The sequence below is a fragment of the Ammodytes marinus genome (genome assembly GCF_949987685.1).
Source record: "Ammodytes marinus genome assembly, chromosome: 10".
NCBI classification, from domain to species: Eukaryota; Metazoa; Chordata; class Actinopteri; order Uranoscopiformes; family Ammodytidae; genus Ammodytes; species Ammodytes marinus.
Window position 1 is genome coordinate 353,991 of NC_137214.1, and position 15,908 is coordinate 369,898.

At 41.9% G+C, this 15,908-nt stretch overlaps 1 protein-coding gene across 1 annotated transcript in view; it reads right to left on the minus strand.

Annotated features, from left to right (window-relative positions):
* Window positions 1-6,130: 6,130 nt before the first annotated feature.
* The window catches only part of LOC307256622 (dolichyl-diphosphooligosaccharide--protein glycosyltransferase subunit MAGT1-like), a 145,763-nt gene continuing 135,985 nt past the window's right edge, over window positions 6,131-15,908 (minus strand). Inside the window, exons 8-10 of the mRNA XM_080035656.1 lie at window positions 7,737-7,811; window positions 6,706-6,796; window positions 6,131-6,607 (exon numbers count right to left, since the gene is read on the minus strand). Coding sequence (XP_079891782.1) covers window positions 6,592-6,607; window positions 6,706-6,796; window positions 7,737-7,811 — 182 coding nt within the window. The 3' untranslated portion in view covers window positions 6,131-6,591. The remainder of the gene's footprint in view (window positions 6,608-6,705; window positions 6,797-7,736; window positions 7,812-15,908) is intronic.

Below are 15,908 nucleotides of genomic sequence, written 5' to 3' on the forward strand. Positions count from 1 at the left end.
ACGAATTAATACATTTAATACAGCATTTGCATTTGTTTTGAGGAAGATACTTATTGTCCATTAGCCAGCTGGTGGCACCCTAGAGCTGTGTAATCTTCTCTCCTCCTCTGAGTGCTCTGGGCCTGTGTGCCTAGCCTGTGGTTCTGCATTTGCTCTAATGCCTCGTTTCCACCGAGTAGCGCGGGTCGGGTCGGAGCGGTTCGGTCTGGTCCGGTCAGTTTGGCTTTTCATTTGCCAAAAGTTCGCTACACTGTGTCCCACTGCTACGATGTCACATAGCTGCCGCAGCCAGCGCTGTTTGCTCACTGTCCCTATCAGTTGCACCGAGCCGTCTCTGTGCGTTTAAGCTCAAAACAACACAGCGGGAATAAATAAAGGATCGGCTGGTTTGACCAAGCAAAAACAAGAGACTGCTGGCTTGACCACAGTTGTCCCACAGCCCGATAGTTTTACCCATATTCTGGCGGCGGCTATCGCAGTCCAGCCTAAACAATAAAAAAACAAGCAGGCTAAATGACTGTCTATCTCCCACAACAGACAGCGCTTCACTGCCACAGGTGCGGTGCGCATAGCCTATGCCGACTCATTCACCGTCCTTCTCATAGCCAAAAATATTGACACACACACAAACACACACACGCACACACAAAGGAGGAAAAAAGACAGGCATATGCTTGGAGGAGTGAGAGGGGGCGGGTGTCCGTTTGAAGGAGACGATCGCAGCTAGCAAACAAAAGTGAGACACAGAGGAAGATTGAGAGATACTGTTTTGAACCTATTGTTAATTAGGCACCCACTAAATCAATAATGCACAGACACTGCGGAGAATAACATAAGACATATTCCTACCTTCATGCTTATTTGCCCGGAGCTTCCCATAAAACGTCCCTCTCTATGCTTCTTTCTTTACTCTTTAATCCCGTGCGGGCCGTGTCAGCAAGCTACAGGTGCAGCTCCGCTATCGCCTCAACTCTTTTGCACCGGGTCAAAGGGCAATATAGAAGTGCGATTAATCTGCGTTAATTTTTTTAACCGCGTTCATTTTTCTGTGATTAATTAATCGAAATTATCGTGTTAATTTGACAGCCCTAATATACAGTACAGACCAAAAGTTTGGACACACCTTCTCATTCACAGAGTTTTCTTTATTTTCATGACTATGAAAATTGTAGATTCACACTGAAGGCATCAAAACTATGAATTAACACATGTGGAATTATATACTTAACAAAAAAGTGTGAAACAACTGAAAATATGTCTTATATTCTAGGTTCTTCAAAGTAGCCACCTTTTGCTTTGATTACTGCTTCGCACACTCTTGGCATTCTCTTGATGAGCTTCAAGAGGTAGTCACCTGAAGTGGTCTTAAAGGAGTTCCCAGAGATGCTTTGCATTTGTTGGCCCTTTTGCCTTCACTCTGCGGTCCAGCTCACCCCAAACCATCTCGATTGGGTTCAGGTCCGGTGACTGTGGAGGCCAGGTCATCTGGCGCAGCACCCCATCACTCTCCTTCTTGGTCAAATAGCCCTTACACAGCCTGGAGGTGTGTTTGGGGTCATTGTCCTGTTGAAAAATAAATGATGGTCCAACTAAACACAAACCGGATGGAATAGCATGCCGCTGCAAGATGCTGTGGTAGCCATGCTGGTTCAGTATGCCTTCAATTTTGAATAAATCCCCAACAGTGTCACCAGCAAAGCACCCCCACATCATCACACCTCCTCCTCCATGCTTCACGGTGGGAACCAGGCATGTAGAGTCCATCCGTTCACCTTTTCCGCGTCGCACAAAGACACGGTGGTTGGAACCAAAGATCTCACATTTGGACTCATCAGACCAAAGCACAGATTTCCACTGGTCTAATGTCCATTCCTTGTGTTCTTTAGCCCAAACAAGTCTCTTCTGCTTGTTGCCTGTCCTTAGCAGTGGTTTCCTAGCAGCTATTCTACCATGAAGGCCTGATTCACACAGTCTCCTCTTAACAGTTGTTCGAGAGATGTGTCTGCTGCTAGAACTCTGTGTGGCATTGACCTGGTCTCTAATCTGAGCTGCTGTTAACCTGCCATTTCTGAGGCTGGTGACTCGGATGAACTTATCCTCCGCAGCAGAGGTGACTCTTGGTCTTCCTTTCCTGGGGCGGTCCTCATGTGAGCCAGTTTCTTTGTAGCGCTTGATGGTCTTTGCGACTGCACTTGGGGACACTTTCAAAGTTTTCCCAATTTTTCGGACTGACTGACCTTCATTTCTTAAAGTAATGATGGCCACTCGTTTTTCTTTACTTAGCTGCTTTTTTCTTGCCATAATACAAATTCTAACAGTCTATTCAGTAGGACTATCAGCTGTGTATCCACCTGACTTCTTCACAACACAACTGATGGTCCCAACCCCATTTATAAGACAAGAAATCCCACTTATTAAACCTGACAGGGCACACCTGTGAAGTGAAAACCATTTCAGGTGACTACCTCTTGAAGCTCATCAAGAGAATGTAGAGTGTGTGCAAAGCAGTAATCAGAGCAAAAGGTGGCTACTTTGAAGAAACTAGAATATAAGGCGTATTTTCAGTTGTTTTACACTTTTTTGTTAAGTACATATTTCCACATGTGTTAATTCATAGTTTTGATGCCTTCAGTGTGAATCTACAATGTCAATAGTCATGAAAAGAAAGGAAACTCATTGAATGAGAAGGTGTGTCCAAACTTTTGGTCTGTACTGTATATATATATACTAAACCACAAAAAAAGTTCAGGGCCAGGGTTGATAGAGAATTAAAATAATTTATAAAAGAAGACAATTTTTTTGTAAATTTGTTAGTGCAGCCTTTCACTGTTAATTTAATTTTCTCGAATTTCAAAAAAAAACATAACATCTTGGAGCCAGATTTGAATTGATGGGGGATTAGGGGATTTCCACATGAGTAAAATACGGCGTCTTGCCAGAAGGAAAGTAAAGGCTAAGGTTTCTAATTGTAAGGCTGTGATATGGGGTTGTTGAGATGGGGTTCCAAATATTGCAATAAAGGGATCTGTTTTAATTTGGGCTCCTAGCACCTTTGTCATGGTCATAAAAAAGTCATTCCAGAATCTGTTTAGTGTGGGACAGTAAAAAAACATATGACTCAAATTACAAGAGGAGGCGTGGCATCTGTCACATTGGTCCACAACATTTGGGTAAATTTCCGATAGTCTGGATTTGCTAAAATGGACTCTATGTAACACTTAAAACTGTATAAGCTGCAGCCTGGCACAAGGAGAAGATGAGCGTATACTATGCACAGCCTTATCCCACCATTGATCTGTCAAATCTCCATCGGGGCCGGGAGCTCACGCTCCCAAGCATTTTTGCTTTTGACAGCAGAATTGTTTTCCAGAGCCTTGAGTTTGTCATAAATCTTAGATATTAGTGATTTCTGCTGAGGTTTTAAGGTCAGAAGGTCTTCCCATGGTTGGTTAATAGAGACGGAGGGATAACATGAAAAAAGAGAAGAGGCACAATGTCTAATTTGAAGATGGCAATGAAGATGTGAGTAAAGCCGGTAGCGTAGAGGAGAAACAGGACTGGGTCTCAAGCTTACACCATAATAGATCGGGAGATTGAAGCCAGTAAGTTAATTTATGTATTTGTGCTGACCAATAGCGAAACTCGAGCTGACCCCTCCGTCGTGCCTCTCTGATGAGTAAATCCTTCATCTGGTATCGATGCAGGCGCAAAATGACTGGTCGCGGTCTCTGACCGGGAGCCGGTTTAGCTTTGAGGGAGCGATGGGCTCTATCGACTTCTGGGGGCTCTGGCAACATCTCGCTCCCAAAAACCTCCCACAGCAAATCTGAAAAAAACTCAGTTGGTCGTCCGGTTTCAGTGGATTCAGGTAAGCCGAGAATTCGTATGTCTTGTCGTCGGCTCCGGCCCTCCAAGTCGGCTACTTTAGCTGTTAGCTTCGTGTTGTCACCACGCAGAGTGGAACAAATGGTCTCGAGGTCGTTGACGCGCTGACTCAGGTTCTCAGCAGAAAGCTCCAAGGACGAGAGGCGTTGACCATGGTCCTCCACTGTCAGTGTAATCTGGTCTAACTTTGCGTCGAGCTGAGCGAATTTATTTTTAAACTCGGCGGTCAGTGCCTTCCGGAGTTCCTCAAGTAGCGTGGTTATCATGGTCTTTATAGCCCACAAGCTAACGTTTGCATTAGCATCCTCTTTTTCGCTCGCAGTCGGCTTTTTACCCTTAGAAGCCATTTAGAGAGATGGCTGTACTTCTCTAAAGGAGTGTTTGACAAAAACGAAAAAAAACTGGAGACGTTTTGGTGTGATAGTATGAGTGCGGAATGTTATAAAAAGATTTATGTCTTAGATTTATGATTTAGGTCTACTTTAGCTAGGACTTTTATGGTCCCAGAGGCTTTTTTGTAGAGCACCCTAACATACACCTGTGTGAGAAATTTCAAGTGAATCGGACTTATGGTGTGCGGGGCGTGGCCTCTCAAACTTTTTTCAGTCGGGGCTTGATAACAGCACCCCCTAGTGGAAATAAAAAAAAACTGAATAATAGCACACCCCGTGGGGTGGGGACGGACATTCTGTGAAATTTTTGCGTTTCTACGTGCAACGGTGTGGGAGGAGATAGAGCTAGAAATTTGGCGGAAGAATACGAAGTAAGAAGAAGTAAGAAAAAGTATGGTGGAGAGCAATAATTACGGGCCCTCAATACTTGAGGGCCCGTACTTAATAACCACTTGTTACAACCAAGGTATGCAGAATACCACCTCTGAATGCACAACACGCCCAACCTTGAAGCAGATGAGCTACAGCAGCAGAAGACCCCAACAGGTACCACTCCTGTCAGTTTAGACTGAGGCTACCTTGTCTGGTCTGATGAGACTCGATTTCAGTTGCGATATTCAGATAGCAGAGTCAGAATTTTGCGTTGACAACATGAAAGCAAAGCATGGATCCATCCTGCCTTGTATCAACTGTTCAGGCTGGGGGTGGTGGTGTAATGGTGTGGGGGATATTTTGGTGTGGGGGATAGAACCACGTTGCTCTGCAAAACGCGGTCCCAGGCCCTTCTCGGGCTTGGCCCCCTAATGAACAGCGTTGGGAATAACGCCGTTATTTAGGTAACGCCGTTATTTTTTCAGTAACGGGGTCATCTAACTAATTACTGTTTCCGTCGTTACAACGCCGTTATCGTTACTGAACGTTTAATGTGGTGCGTTACTATTATTATTGATTTAATAAACTGTGTAATCCGAACGCACCCCTGGGTCCATACTACACAAACTGCTAGTAAGGAGACCGGTGGGTTAACAACAAGATAAGCGATTGTTATTTCTTATAGTGTTTTAAGATGTGTTTTATTCAGTGTGGATGACATAACTGTCAGTTAGCGCCGTCACGTCAGTCAGCCGGAGCGCCTGTTTAGTGAAGTTTCTTTTTCTTTCTCTGTCTGTTGTGTGAGCATGCAAGTTGCCGCAGTAACCCATCAATCCACGGTTGAAACTAGCTTTCTCTGAGTGTGTTGCCCTTGTGAGTAAGTGCTTGGAGTTTCCCGATCTCTATTATAAGTTATAATTTATGCAAGTTATTTAAAAGGCCGCGATTCGCGGGTCGCAACTGCTGTTTAACGTCAAAGAATGTTTACTTTTGTTGAGCACAAAATAGCCTACTTGAAGTGCAGGATAAACCTCTTATCTTGCTGTCTGTTTATGTGCAATAATTATCGAAGGTTATGTAGCCTACTTGTCTGTTCTACTCATTTCAACTGACTTGTGAAAACTGCTCCAAATTCTTTGACATATAGGCTAGCAATTTTAATTTAATTTTTGTACAGTAAAAATAGTTACTTTCCCTGGTAACTAGTTACTTCTATTATAAACTAATTCAGTTACTAACTCAGTTACTTTATGGAGCAAGTAGTGAGTAACTATAACTAATTACTTTTTTAAAGTAACATTCCCAACACTGCTAATGAATGAGCAGGTACTCTCACAGTACAGTAGTTTCCATTGCCCTACATTTAGTACCCAAATGTTATTATTCATTTATTCAAAAAAAGAACAAATGTTTTAGGACAATATTAGAATATTAGAGGACCCGTATAAGGACTAAAATAAATTTTCCCCAGAAACCCTGGATGCATGAACTAACTGTTCCCACTTTATTATTCCATGAATATCAGATACTGGTTACATTTCAGCCACACACAAACAAACAACTAGACAAACTGAACTGAGTCAATGAGCTGCTTAAAGATACTGCCTCAAGTTTGTGTCCAGTAGGAGCGGAAATGGAAAACTATTATGAATCAATCTATTTTAAGAAATTCTGATTTCCTTTTCAGAATTATAATCCTTTTGAAACAGGACAGTTTAGAATGCCAACCAATGATGAGGGCCTTGTTGGCAAATTAATTGCTTGCAGAGTCTTTTGCAGTGCGTTGACACATGTTTGGCTCAACAGATTAGAAGACAATCCATGGCTTGGCAAACAGAAATATGGCATTGTTGGCAAAGGATAGCACCCTGGTTGTAAACAGCACTCTAGGGAAGATCCTGAATTGTTTTCTTGTTGTGAAGCTGCAGGAGGCTTGTAATCTCTAAGTCAACAGGAAGCTGCAGAAAAAGAAAGAATATTTTTATCCAACAGGAAATAAGACAAAAGCTCAGCCAGATAAATAGATTAACAGTTATGAATTAGTAGCTGTCTCTACCTGTATGGGTATCCATGGTACTTTGCTCTGAAAATTGAAAGCAGCCAGCTGAAGAACAGCATCACCAGACCAATACCTGCTATGCACATAACTGACACACACACACACACACACACACACACACACACACACACACACACACACACACACACACACACACACACACACACACACACACACACACACACACACACACACACACACACACACACTTTAGTGTCCATTCATATTCAGTAAATTTAGATCTAAAACTATCATCTGTAATACACTTCAGAAGTCACTAGAAAATGTATACAAGTCTTTTTCAAAAACTCAAATTATAATTCTGAGGAAAATATATTACACCTTTTTAGTTTACTTAAAGTTTAAAAGGTTACTGTCAATACAACTAACTCCAATATTCGAAAAAATTATAAAATAAAAATGTTTAATTTTGCTCTCTGAACCGGCTAAAGGCTTTTACTACATATACAGTTTTAAGTTGCTTTCAGACTGAATGGCTGAATTGCATTGTTTAGTCTCTAATGCTTTCTGCTGGAAATATATCCCTTTCTAACAATTCAAATGTAAACCAAAGCTTGTACAAGGCTTGATTAAACCATGTGCGTTTTTCCTTAAGGACAAGTTACATCTTTAGGACAAAATTCCATATTTGTTTTACCCTGAGCCTAGGGTTTAAGTAACAAAGAAGACATTTTAAAAAGGAAGTAAATTCACTTAGGAAGATACTAAACTGATATGACTGATTCTGACTGCAAGAGGAAGGATATCTTCAGGCTGGTATGGACAGGAGGGAAAAGTTGTTGTTGCAAGCATGCAATAACAACTTGAAGACAAACTTGGAAAAAAAGCAAACCTATCTTATAAAGAGGCAGCAGAGGGACTTTAAGTAAATAATATACAGTACAGTATGGATATGGTGGGCTCTCCCCGATTCACAGAGGGTGACTACAATCTTATTAATCATCTGGGAAAATTTTAAAATGATCTGGAAGCAGATGAAAAAAGGAATAATCAGAGATTGCACATACTTTTCCTCTTTCCAATGTCCATGTCAGAGGTAGCAGCTTCACATAGGAGCACCATTCCCATGGTAACAGCAGCATCTGACAGTAAAGTCAAGGTTTAGACCAAAATAAAAATTATGACGTTAGTTTACTCAAAACTCCTTAGATACACAATTACAAGAATATAACAGCTACCACCCACCAAGTACCATACCAGGGCTGTGCCATATCATACCGTACACAATAATAGCAGTATACATTTTTATGTGATAAAAGTGTCATATCGCATTCTCAATGATATAGCAAAGGGCTGAAGTATGATGCATTTTCTTTAGCTTCTTTCTTCTTCTTTTTTATAGCTTGTTTGTAACAATTAGCTGTTAGCTGCTGAGCTAGTGTGCTGTGTTTGTGACTGTGGACAGACAGAGCTGATTAAAATCGTGTTCCACATGTTCATTATGCAGGATAAACAAGTGTAGCTGATTAATAAACTTTTGGCTTTTTACTTGTGAAGATTTTATTCCACTTACAGTTACTATGAGAATAAGGTCCATTTCTTCAAATATTTCATTATATCTTTTCATGGGACAACACTGACGAAATGACACTTTGATACAATGTAAAGTAGTCAGTGTACAACTTGTAAAACAGTATAAATGTACTGTTCCCTCAGTTTAAGAAGGTTGAGTGCACATGCTCCGCGTCATACCAATAGGTTGGCTTTAGAAAATAGACGTATGAGTGCTGCCAGCATTGCTGCAGGGCTTGAAGGGGTGGGGGGTCAACCTGTCAGTGCTCAGACCATATGCCGCACACTGGTTTGCATGGCTGTCGTCCCAGAAGGAAGCCTCTTCTAAAGATGATGCAAAAGAAAGCCCACAAATAGTTTGCTGAAGACAAGCAGACTAAGGACATGGATCACTGCAACCATGTCCTGTGGTCTGATGAGACCAAGATAAACCAATTTGGTTCAGATGGTGTCAAGTGTATGTGGTGGCAACCAGGTGAGGAGTACAAAGACAAGTGTGTCTTGCCTATAGTCAAGCATGGTGGTTGGAGTGTCATGGTCTGGGGCTGCATAAGTGCTGCCAGCACTGGAGAACTACAGTTCACTGAATGCCAACATGTACTGTGCCATACTGAAGCAGAGCAATATCCCCTCTCTTCGTAAACGGGCCGCAGGGCAGTATTGCAACATGATAACAACCCTAAACACACCTCCAAACAACCACTGCCTTGCTAAAGAAGCTGAGGGTAAAGGTGATGGATTGGATTTTAATCAGCTTTGTCTGTCCACAGTCACAATCACACACACTAGCTCAGCAGCTAACAGCTTATTGTTACAAACAAGCTATAAAAAAAAAAAGAAGCTGTCCGGACGTCATCTGACTGCTTAGCTTAGGTGCTGTTTACACTAAAAAACTAAGCGGTGCATCCGCGAAGATTACTTTGCGGATGCACCATATCATTCACATGACAACAGCAAACGCAGGCTTGAAACCGCAAAGTTTTGAGATCAACTCCCAGGGAGGAATCTTTGGAAAACACAACTGTTTTGGTATCTTTTAAACTGGCGAAACCGGTTTCTCTGGTAACGCTGACGACACTGCTCCACTTCACACATGCGTAGTCTATAACATTTGCTGTCAAAATACCCACACGCTAGTTATAAAGTTAGAAGACAACATGCACGGTGTCTCTGCCGCACCATCACTGTGATCAGCGGAGAGTGTCGTGCAGGGCTTAAATATAACACTCGCCAATTTAGTCTAAGCGATTAGTAAGTTATCGAGACCACCCGCCACTTCTGCTGGGGAAATGTTTGTGCTCTGCCGGTTTTTCTAGCAAAATAAACGTGTGTCACCACCTGTAATGCCAGGGACAGCTTTCTACATTATAAAACACTATCTATAGATCAACGCGCAGCAGTTAAAGATCTCCTATTATATTACTTTTCTGGTCTTAATTTCTTGTTAAAAACTGCTATAGAGCAACCTGACACGAATCACATCACAAAAAACCATGTAGATTTTCGGGACACTCTTCCTCTCACCCTAGCGAGCACAGCAGTCTGCTCCACACACTGCCTTGAGCTTCTCCGCCCCTCCCCCCCCCCCCCCCCCCCTCCTGCAAACCCCACTCCGTTGTGATTGGTTACCTTCCTTCCGGAACATTTCCAGCAGCGCGCGGGGAGATTTCTGAGAGAGGAAGATGGGGGCATGGCCGAAGCTTGCCTGAGCAGCATTACCATACATGGAAACATCCGGGGACGTGAAGACACGATACCCGGAAATTTGAACAACTGAATTCTCGACCGGCTGCCCTAGTGTTTAGTGCTCTGCATAACCACCCCAGACGGTAAGCAGGGAATACGTCTAAATGCATGTACGTAATTATTTGATACGCTAGTATGGTTAAACATGACTATAAATCATTATAACAACGTTTATAGGTCATAAAAGTCGAAAAGTATCATAGGTCCTCTTTAAGTTACTGTTCAAACAAAAAGAGCATTAAGGCTACGGCTTCACATTAAAAGCATTTCACTGGCTTCACATTAATAGCAATTCACTGGACAAACGTGAGTTGACTTTTATTTTGAAGTACGCCTAACAGGAAAGTAGCCACTCACAAAGCCGCTTCACAGCCCTGCAGCGCTGAAGTCATAACAGCATGTCAGCATGGACGGAAAGCTTGTCATTTACAATACTTGTAACCCTAAGCTTACACCAACCGCTTCATGAACGTTAGTGGCATTAATTTTCGGTTACAGCAAGGTTTTATACATCAAATTGTACCAGAAGAGCTATCTACTAGGCTAAGTGTCACCGCCGACTATTGGCTTGGCAGGCCTACTACAGCGATTTTGTCCCGTTTTCTCAGAAAACATGTGCAAACCGTCACGTTTTCACCGTGTAAAGGGCCCCTTAGTTTGCCATGAATTCCCCTCACAATTCAAATGAATATAGAAAGACAGCGTTGATAAGTGCTGTGCACAGCACTCTATGGTCTGATATGGATTGCTCTGATTGATCACTTCCTGTCATATCAATCCACTGACAGATGTCACAGACATAGGTTACATAGGCTTTTACATAGGCTTTTACTTCTTCAAAAAACAATGGAATACTTTTTCAACAAGACTTTGAATGTCACTCTAAAGTATGTGGAGAGCAGGGAACGTTTGGGTCATGGTTATCGCTGAAGAGACTCCTGCACCAACCAATAACGGCCTCCACATACATCCTGCGTCTACCTCTGGAGCGCGTCGCCTTCCGTTACTGCTGCCTCTCTCGCGCTTTTTTCGGCCACACATGGAACATCTCAACAGCAGCTGCTATCTTTCTACATAGAGTTTTCATAGATACTTTCCATTAAAAATGAAGTTCTTTCATGTCATTTATGATGCATATGATTTATATTGAGCCTAATATTGAGTCTCGACAGTAATCCGTGGGCCCCATTGCCTTTTTCTTTTTTTTTTGCCACATTTTCACTTGGAATTGGAATTTTTTATTTTGAAAGGGTCACACCAGGAAATGGTGAAACTATAGCGAAAGCTGCCGGTATGAAGTCAATATGACTCTAAGCAGCAGAGTATTTCTCTATCAGTTAAAGCACAGAGGCCAAGAGAGAAGCGCGGCTCTCAGAAAAAAATAGGCGAGCCTCCTGAGGTAAAGTGGAGCGTCGCTGCAGACTCGCCTCCGACGGGCATCGGCAGCGCGGCCGAGGTTGGATGTGTGGCCGCTCTAGGTTGATTACACGGTCGGTGAAAAAAAGTCAGACGCTCAGTGGACGCGTAGTAGAGGTAGGATGTGTGTGGAGGCCATAACATATTAGTCTCTTACGTCTCGTCATGAAAACAAAACAGATTTCTTGATCATTTTTATCATTAAAGATCTATTTAATCTCGTCAACGTCTTGTCTTGTCATGAAAAGAAATGTAATTGACAAAACTTATTTCTTCATAGTTTTCGTTGCGCCTACCACCTTGTGACAATAGACACTAATACCCCTTTCCCACTGGCCAAAAAATCCAACAACACACGCGTTCATCTGGCTTTTTTGTCCGATGGGAAAGGTTACACCCTGCATTTAGATCCCGGGTCAATTGACCCTTCAGCTGCCAGAGGCACTGATTGTGTTAAAAAGACTATAAAATTATAATTGGCCTATCCATAGTTTGTTAACCTGATCGTCAGCACCAACCTGCAAAAATAAGAAATCAAACCTGCGCCGCAGTCCGGGAAGATGGCGGAGAGAGTAGACGCATAGTTATCTAGCTCTCCAGAGTCGGTAAAATATTCCCACTATTCAGACATAACTCGACAAATAAAACTAGAGTATGAGTGGGTCAAGAAAGAGAAGAAGTCAGAGAAACAACAGACAGCAAAAAAAAACAGAAGAGCAATCTGCAATGGAAGAAATCTCCGAATACGAGGCTAGCGAACACGAGGTTAGCGAACACGAAGAAGAGACAATCGAGAAAATGGACAGCGCGGAGACGCTAAGAGTCAGCCTTGCTACTATCAGCAAGGACATCAAGGAACTCAAACAAGAACTACGCCATGAGCTGACCACATTTAAAGCCGAGCTGAAGAGAGAGATGAAGGAGGAAATCACCAACCTCCGGCAAGAAATAGACCGTCAGCTAAAGGAGAACAACACCGAGCTAAAGGCACAACAGGTGAACATCAGCGAGGCTCAGGAGCGAATTGGAGAAGTCGAAGAGTGGAAAATGGAGGCCAGTGCCGCGCTGTCGGAGCTGATGGGTCATACACGCCGAATGCAAGATAAAATAACCGATCTCGAGGGGAGATCAAGGAGAAACAACATCAGAATATTTGGGCTACCAGAAGACACGGAGGGGAGCTCGGCAGCCATATACTTGGAGCAGCTTCTAAAAGCCGAACTTGAGCTCCCGGAGGGGACCAACCTCCAGATCCAGCGAGCCCACCGAGCCCTAGCCCAGAAACCGACCCCGAACGCTGCGCCCAGGTCAATTATTGCCAACTTTCTACAGTTCGAGACGAAGGAAATGATTTTGAAGAGAGCCTGGCAGAAAAAGCTACAAGTAGGAGGCAAACAAATCTTCTTTGATCATGACTATCCTACAGAAATTGTTCAGAAACGAAGGGCATACGCGGGCATTAAAAGAGTACTGAGGGAGAAGGGAATTTGTTTCCAGACGCCGCTCGCCAAAATGCGAATACACTGGAACAACGGAGTGAAGATGTATGACAGTGCCACTGAAGCGGCGCGGGACATGAAGGAAAGAGGCTACACTGCGGACGTGCCAGGCGGAGACACCGGAGCCGTGGCCGAGGGAAGGATGCGAGGAGCGGCAGAGTGGCAGCGAGTGAGAGGGAAAGACCGGGGACCCGACCCGGCGCAACGAGCAAGAGACAAGCTACACAACTATCAGTGGAAACCCTAATAAGTTCTGCTTAAAAAATGGGATAGGAAAGAATCATAACAACAGACTGGAATAAAAAGACTAATTAATAAACACTGTACGGAACTAAGTGGATAAACAAACTAAAAGAAAAAAGACTGACAGAAGAATAAATCCACAGTGTGAGTATCTGAACATTTTCGGACTTCTTTAATTTGCATAACATATTAAGAACCGACTGGGAGAGGTCGAGGTATTTGAGTTGGACATGTGTAGGCGCTGTGGTACCCCACAAGCTGGGCGCGTACCTAGGTCTAGGGAGGGGCCCTTATTAGAGATGAGGATATCCCCTTCACCCACCAACGGGGACGCGGGGAGGAGTAAAAGAATACTCCATGTTTGGAAGTCCGGGAGGTATTTGGTTTGTGTTCAGTTATTATATGTTCATGTTTATGTAGTTTGTAACGGTTTGGGAGAATATTTTCAGAGAGCAGTAAATGACTAATAACATCAAAATAATGTCGCTGAATGTAAATGGGTTAAATGTACCGATGAAAAGAGAAAGGATGATGAGAAAATTGAAAAAGGAGAAAGCACAAATTATATTCCTACAAGAGACACATCTGTCTAGATTAGAACATGAAAAACTGAAAAGACGGCTACAGGAGCTTATACTACAGTACATATAAAGAGGGACGCAGGAGGGGAGTTGCAACATTAATACCAAACACAACACAATTTCATTACGAAAAGGAAATCAAAGACAAAGAAGGAAGGTATATAATAGTAAAAGGAAGAATAGAAAATGAACCAATCACACTGGTAAATGTACTGTATATGCACCCCCAGAAAGTGACAAATACTTTTTCAAGTCCCTTTTCAACGTCATAGCAGTAGAAACAGAAGGAATCCTTATTTGTGGGGGCGATTTAAACGTAGTCATGAATCACAATATGGATACAACAAGTCTCAAGAGAACGAAAATGCCTTTAACAAGATTTGTCAATATGTCACTATAGAAGAGATGGGGATGACAGATATATGGCGAAGTCTGCACCCTTTGGAAAAAGACTTTACGCACTATTCAGCTGCACATAAAGTTCATTCAAGGATAGACTATTTTCTACTGAATACAGGGGATAAACACAGTGTGACGGAATGTGAAATAGGAGGGGCAGACGTGTCTGACCATAATCCACTCTATTTAAAAATATGTTTAAGTAACAGGAAACGAAATACTGTATGGAGATTGAATGTAGGAATATTGAACAATGAACAACGAAAAGAGAAGGTAAAAGCAGAAATAAAAAGGTACATAGAGGAAAATAACAATGGAGCAGTAGACCCAACAATATTATGGGATGCCATGAAGGTGGTGATAAGGGGGAAATTGATAGCGGAAACTGTGCATGCAAAACGAATTCAATTGGAGTCATATAAAACGCATACTGAGAAACTGAGGGAATTAGAACAGGGATATCAAAGAACAGAAGATTCAAAGGTATATCAACAAATCAAGGAAGTAAAAAAAAAGATAAATGACATATTATTAGACGAGGTTGAAAAAAGGAACAAATTCTTTAAACAAAATTATTACGAAGCAGGTTCAAAGGCGACTAAATTGCTGGCGAAACGTATACGTAAACAACAAGCACTTAGTAGTATACATAAAATCAGAGATCCGCATACAAGTGAATTAACAGATAAACCGGAGGATATAGAGAACATTTTTTGTGGATACTACAAGGAACTATATACACAACCCACATCTGAATGTGAGGAGGAAAGGAAGCTATTTTTAAATTATTTGGATTTACCATCAATTGGTAGTATACAAAATGAGACATTAACAACCAATATTACTATAGAAGAAGTGAAAGATGCAATAAAGACACTAAAAAATAATAAATCCCCAGGTAGTGACGGATACCCAGCAGAGTGGTATAGGATGTTTGGGGAAGAGCTGACGCCACTACTTTTGGATTCTTTTAATTGGACTCTTCATAACAATAAAATACCTCCATCATGGGCTGAAGCCATTATAACCATTATACCAAAACCAGGAAGGGACAAGGAACACTGTCAGAACTATAGACCAATCTCATTATTAAATGTAGATTACAAAATATATACAACAATTATCTCCAAACGATTGAATGCTTTTATAACAGAACTGATAGATGAAGATCAAACAGGATTCATTAAAGGACGTCAAACACATGATAACATTAGAAGGGCCTTGCATATTGTAGATCAAGCACAAAAGAAAAAACAAAGTACAATATTAGTAAGTATTGATGCAGAAAAGGCATTCGATTTGGTAAATTGGGAATTCTTATATAAAGTATTAGAACGATTTGGATTCAATAGTAAGTCAATACAGTGCATAAAGACATTATACCACCAGCCCACTGCTAGAATCAAAATAAATGGAAACCTTACTGACAAATTTAGTATACAGAGATCAACTCGGCAAGGCTGTTGTTTATCACCCACTCTTTTTGCGCTTTTTATCGAACCTTTGGCACAAGCAGTACGCCAAAATGAAGAGCTTCATGGAGTTATAGTAAATGGCAAGGAACATAAAATAGGACTTTTCGCGGATGACGTCGTAGCCTTCCTCGAACAACCAAATAAATCACTACCTGTATTGATGAAACTGCTGGAAATGTACGGACACCTTTCGGGATATAAAGTAAATGTTTCAAAAACACAAATTTTAACACTTAACTACACCCCACCAAAGGAGATTCAGGAAGCATTCCACTTGAATTGGAACCTAAAGAAAATTAAATATCTGG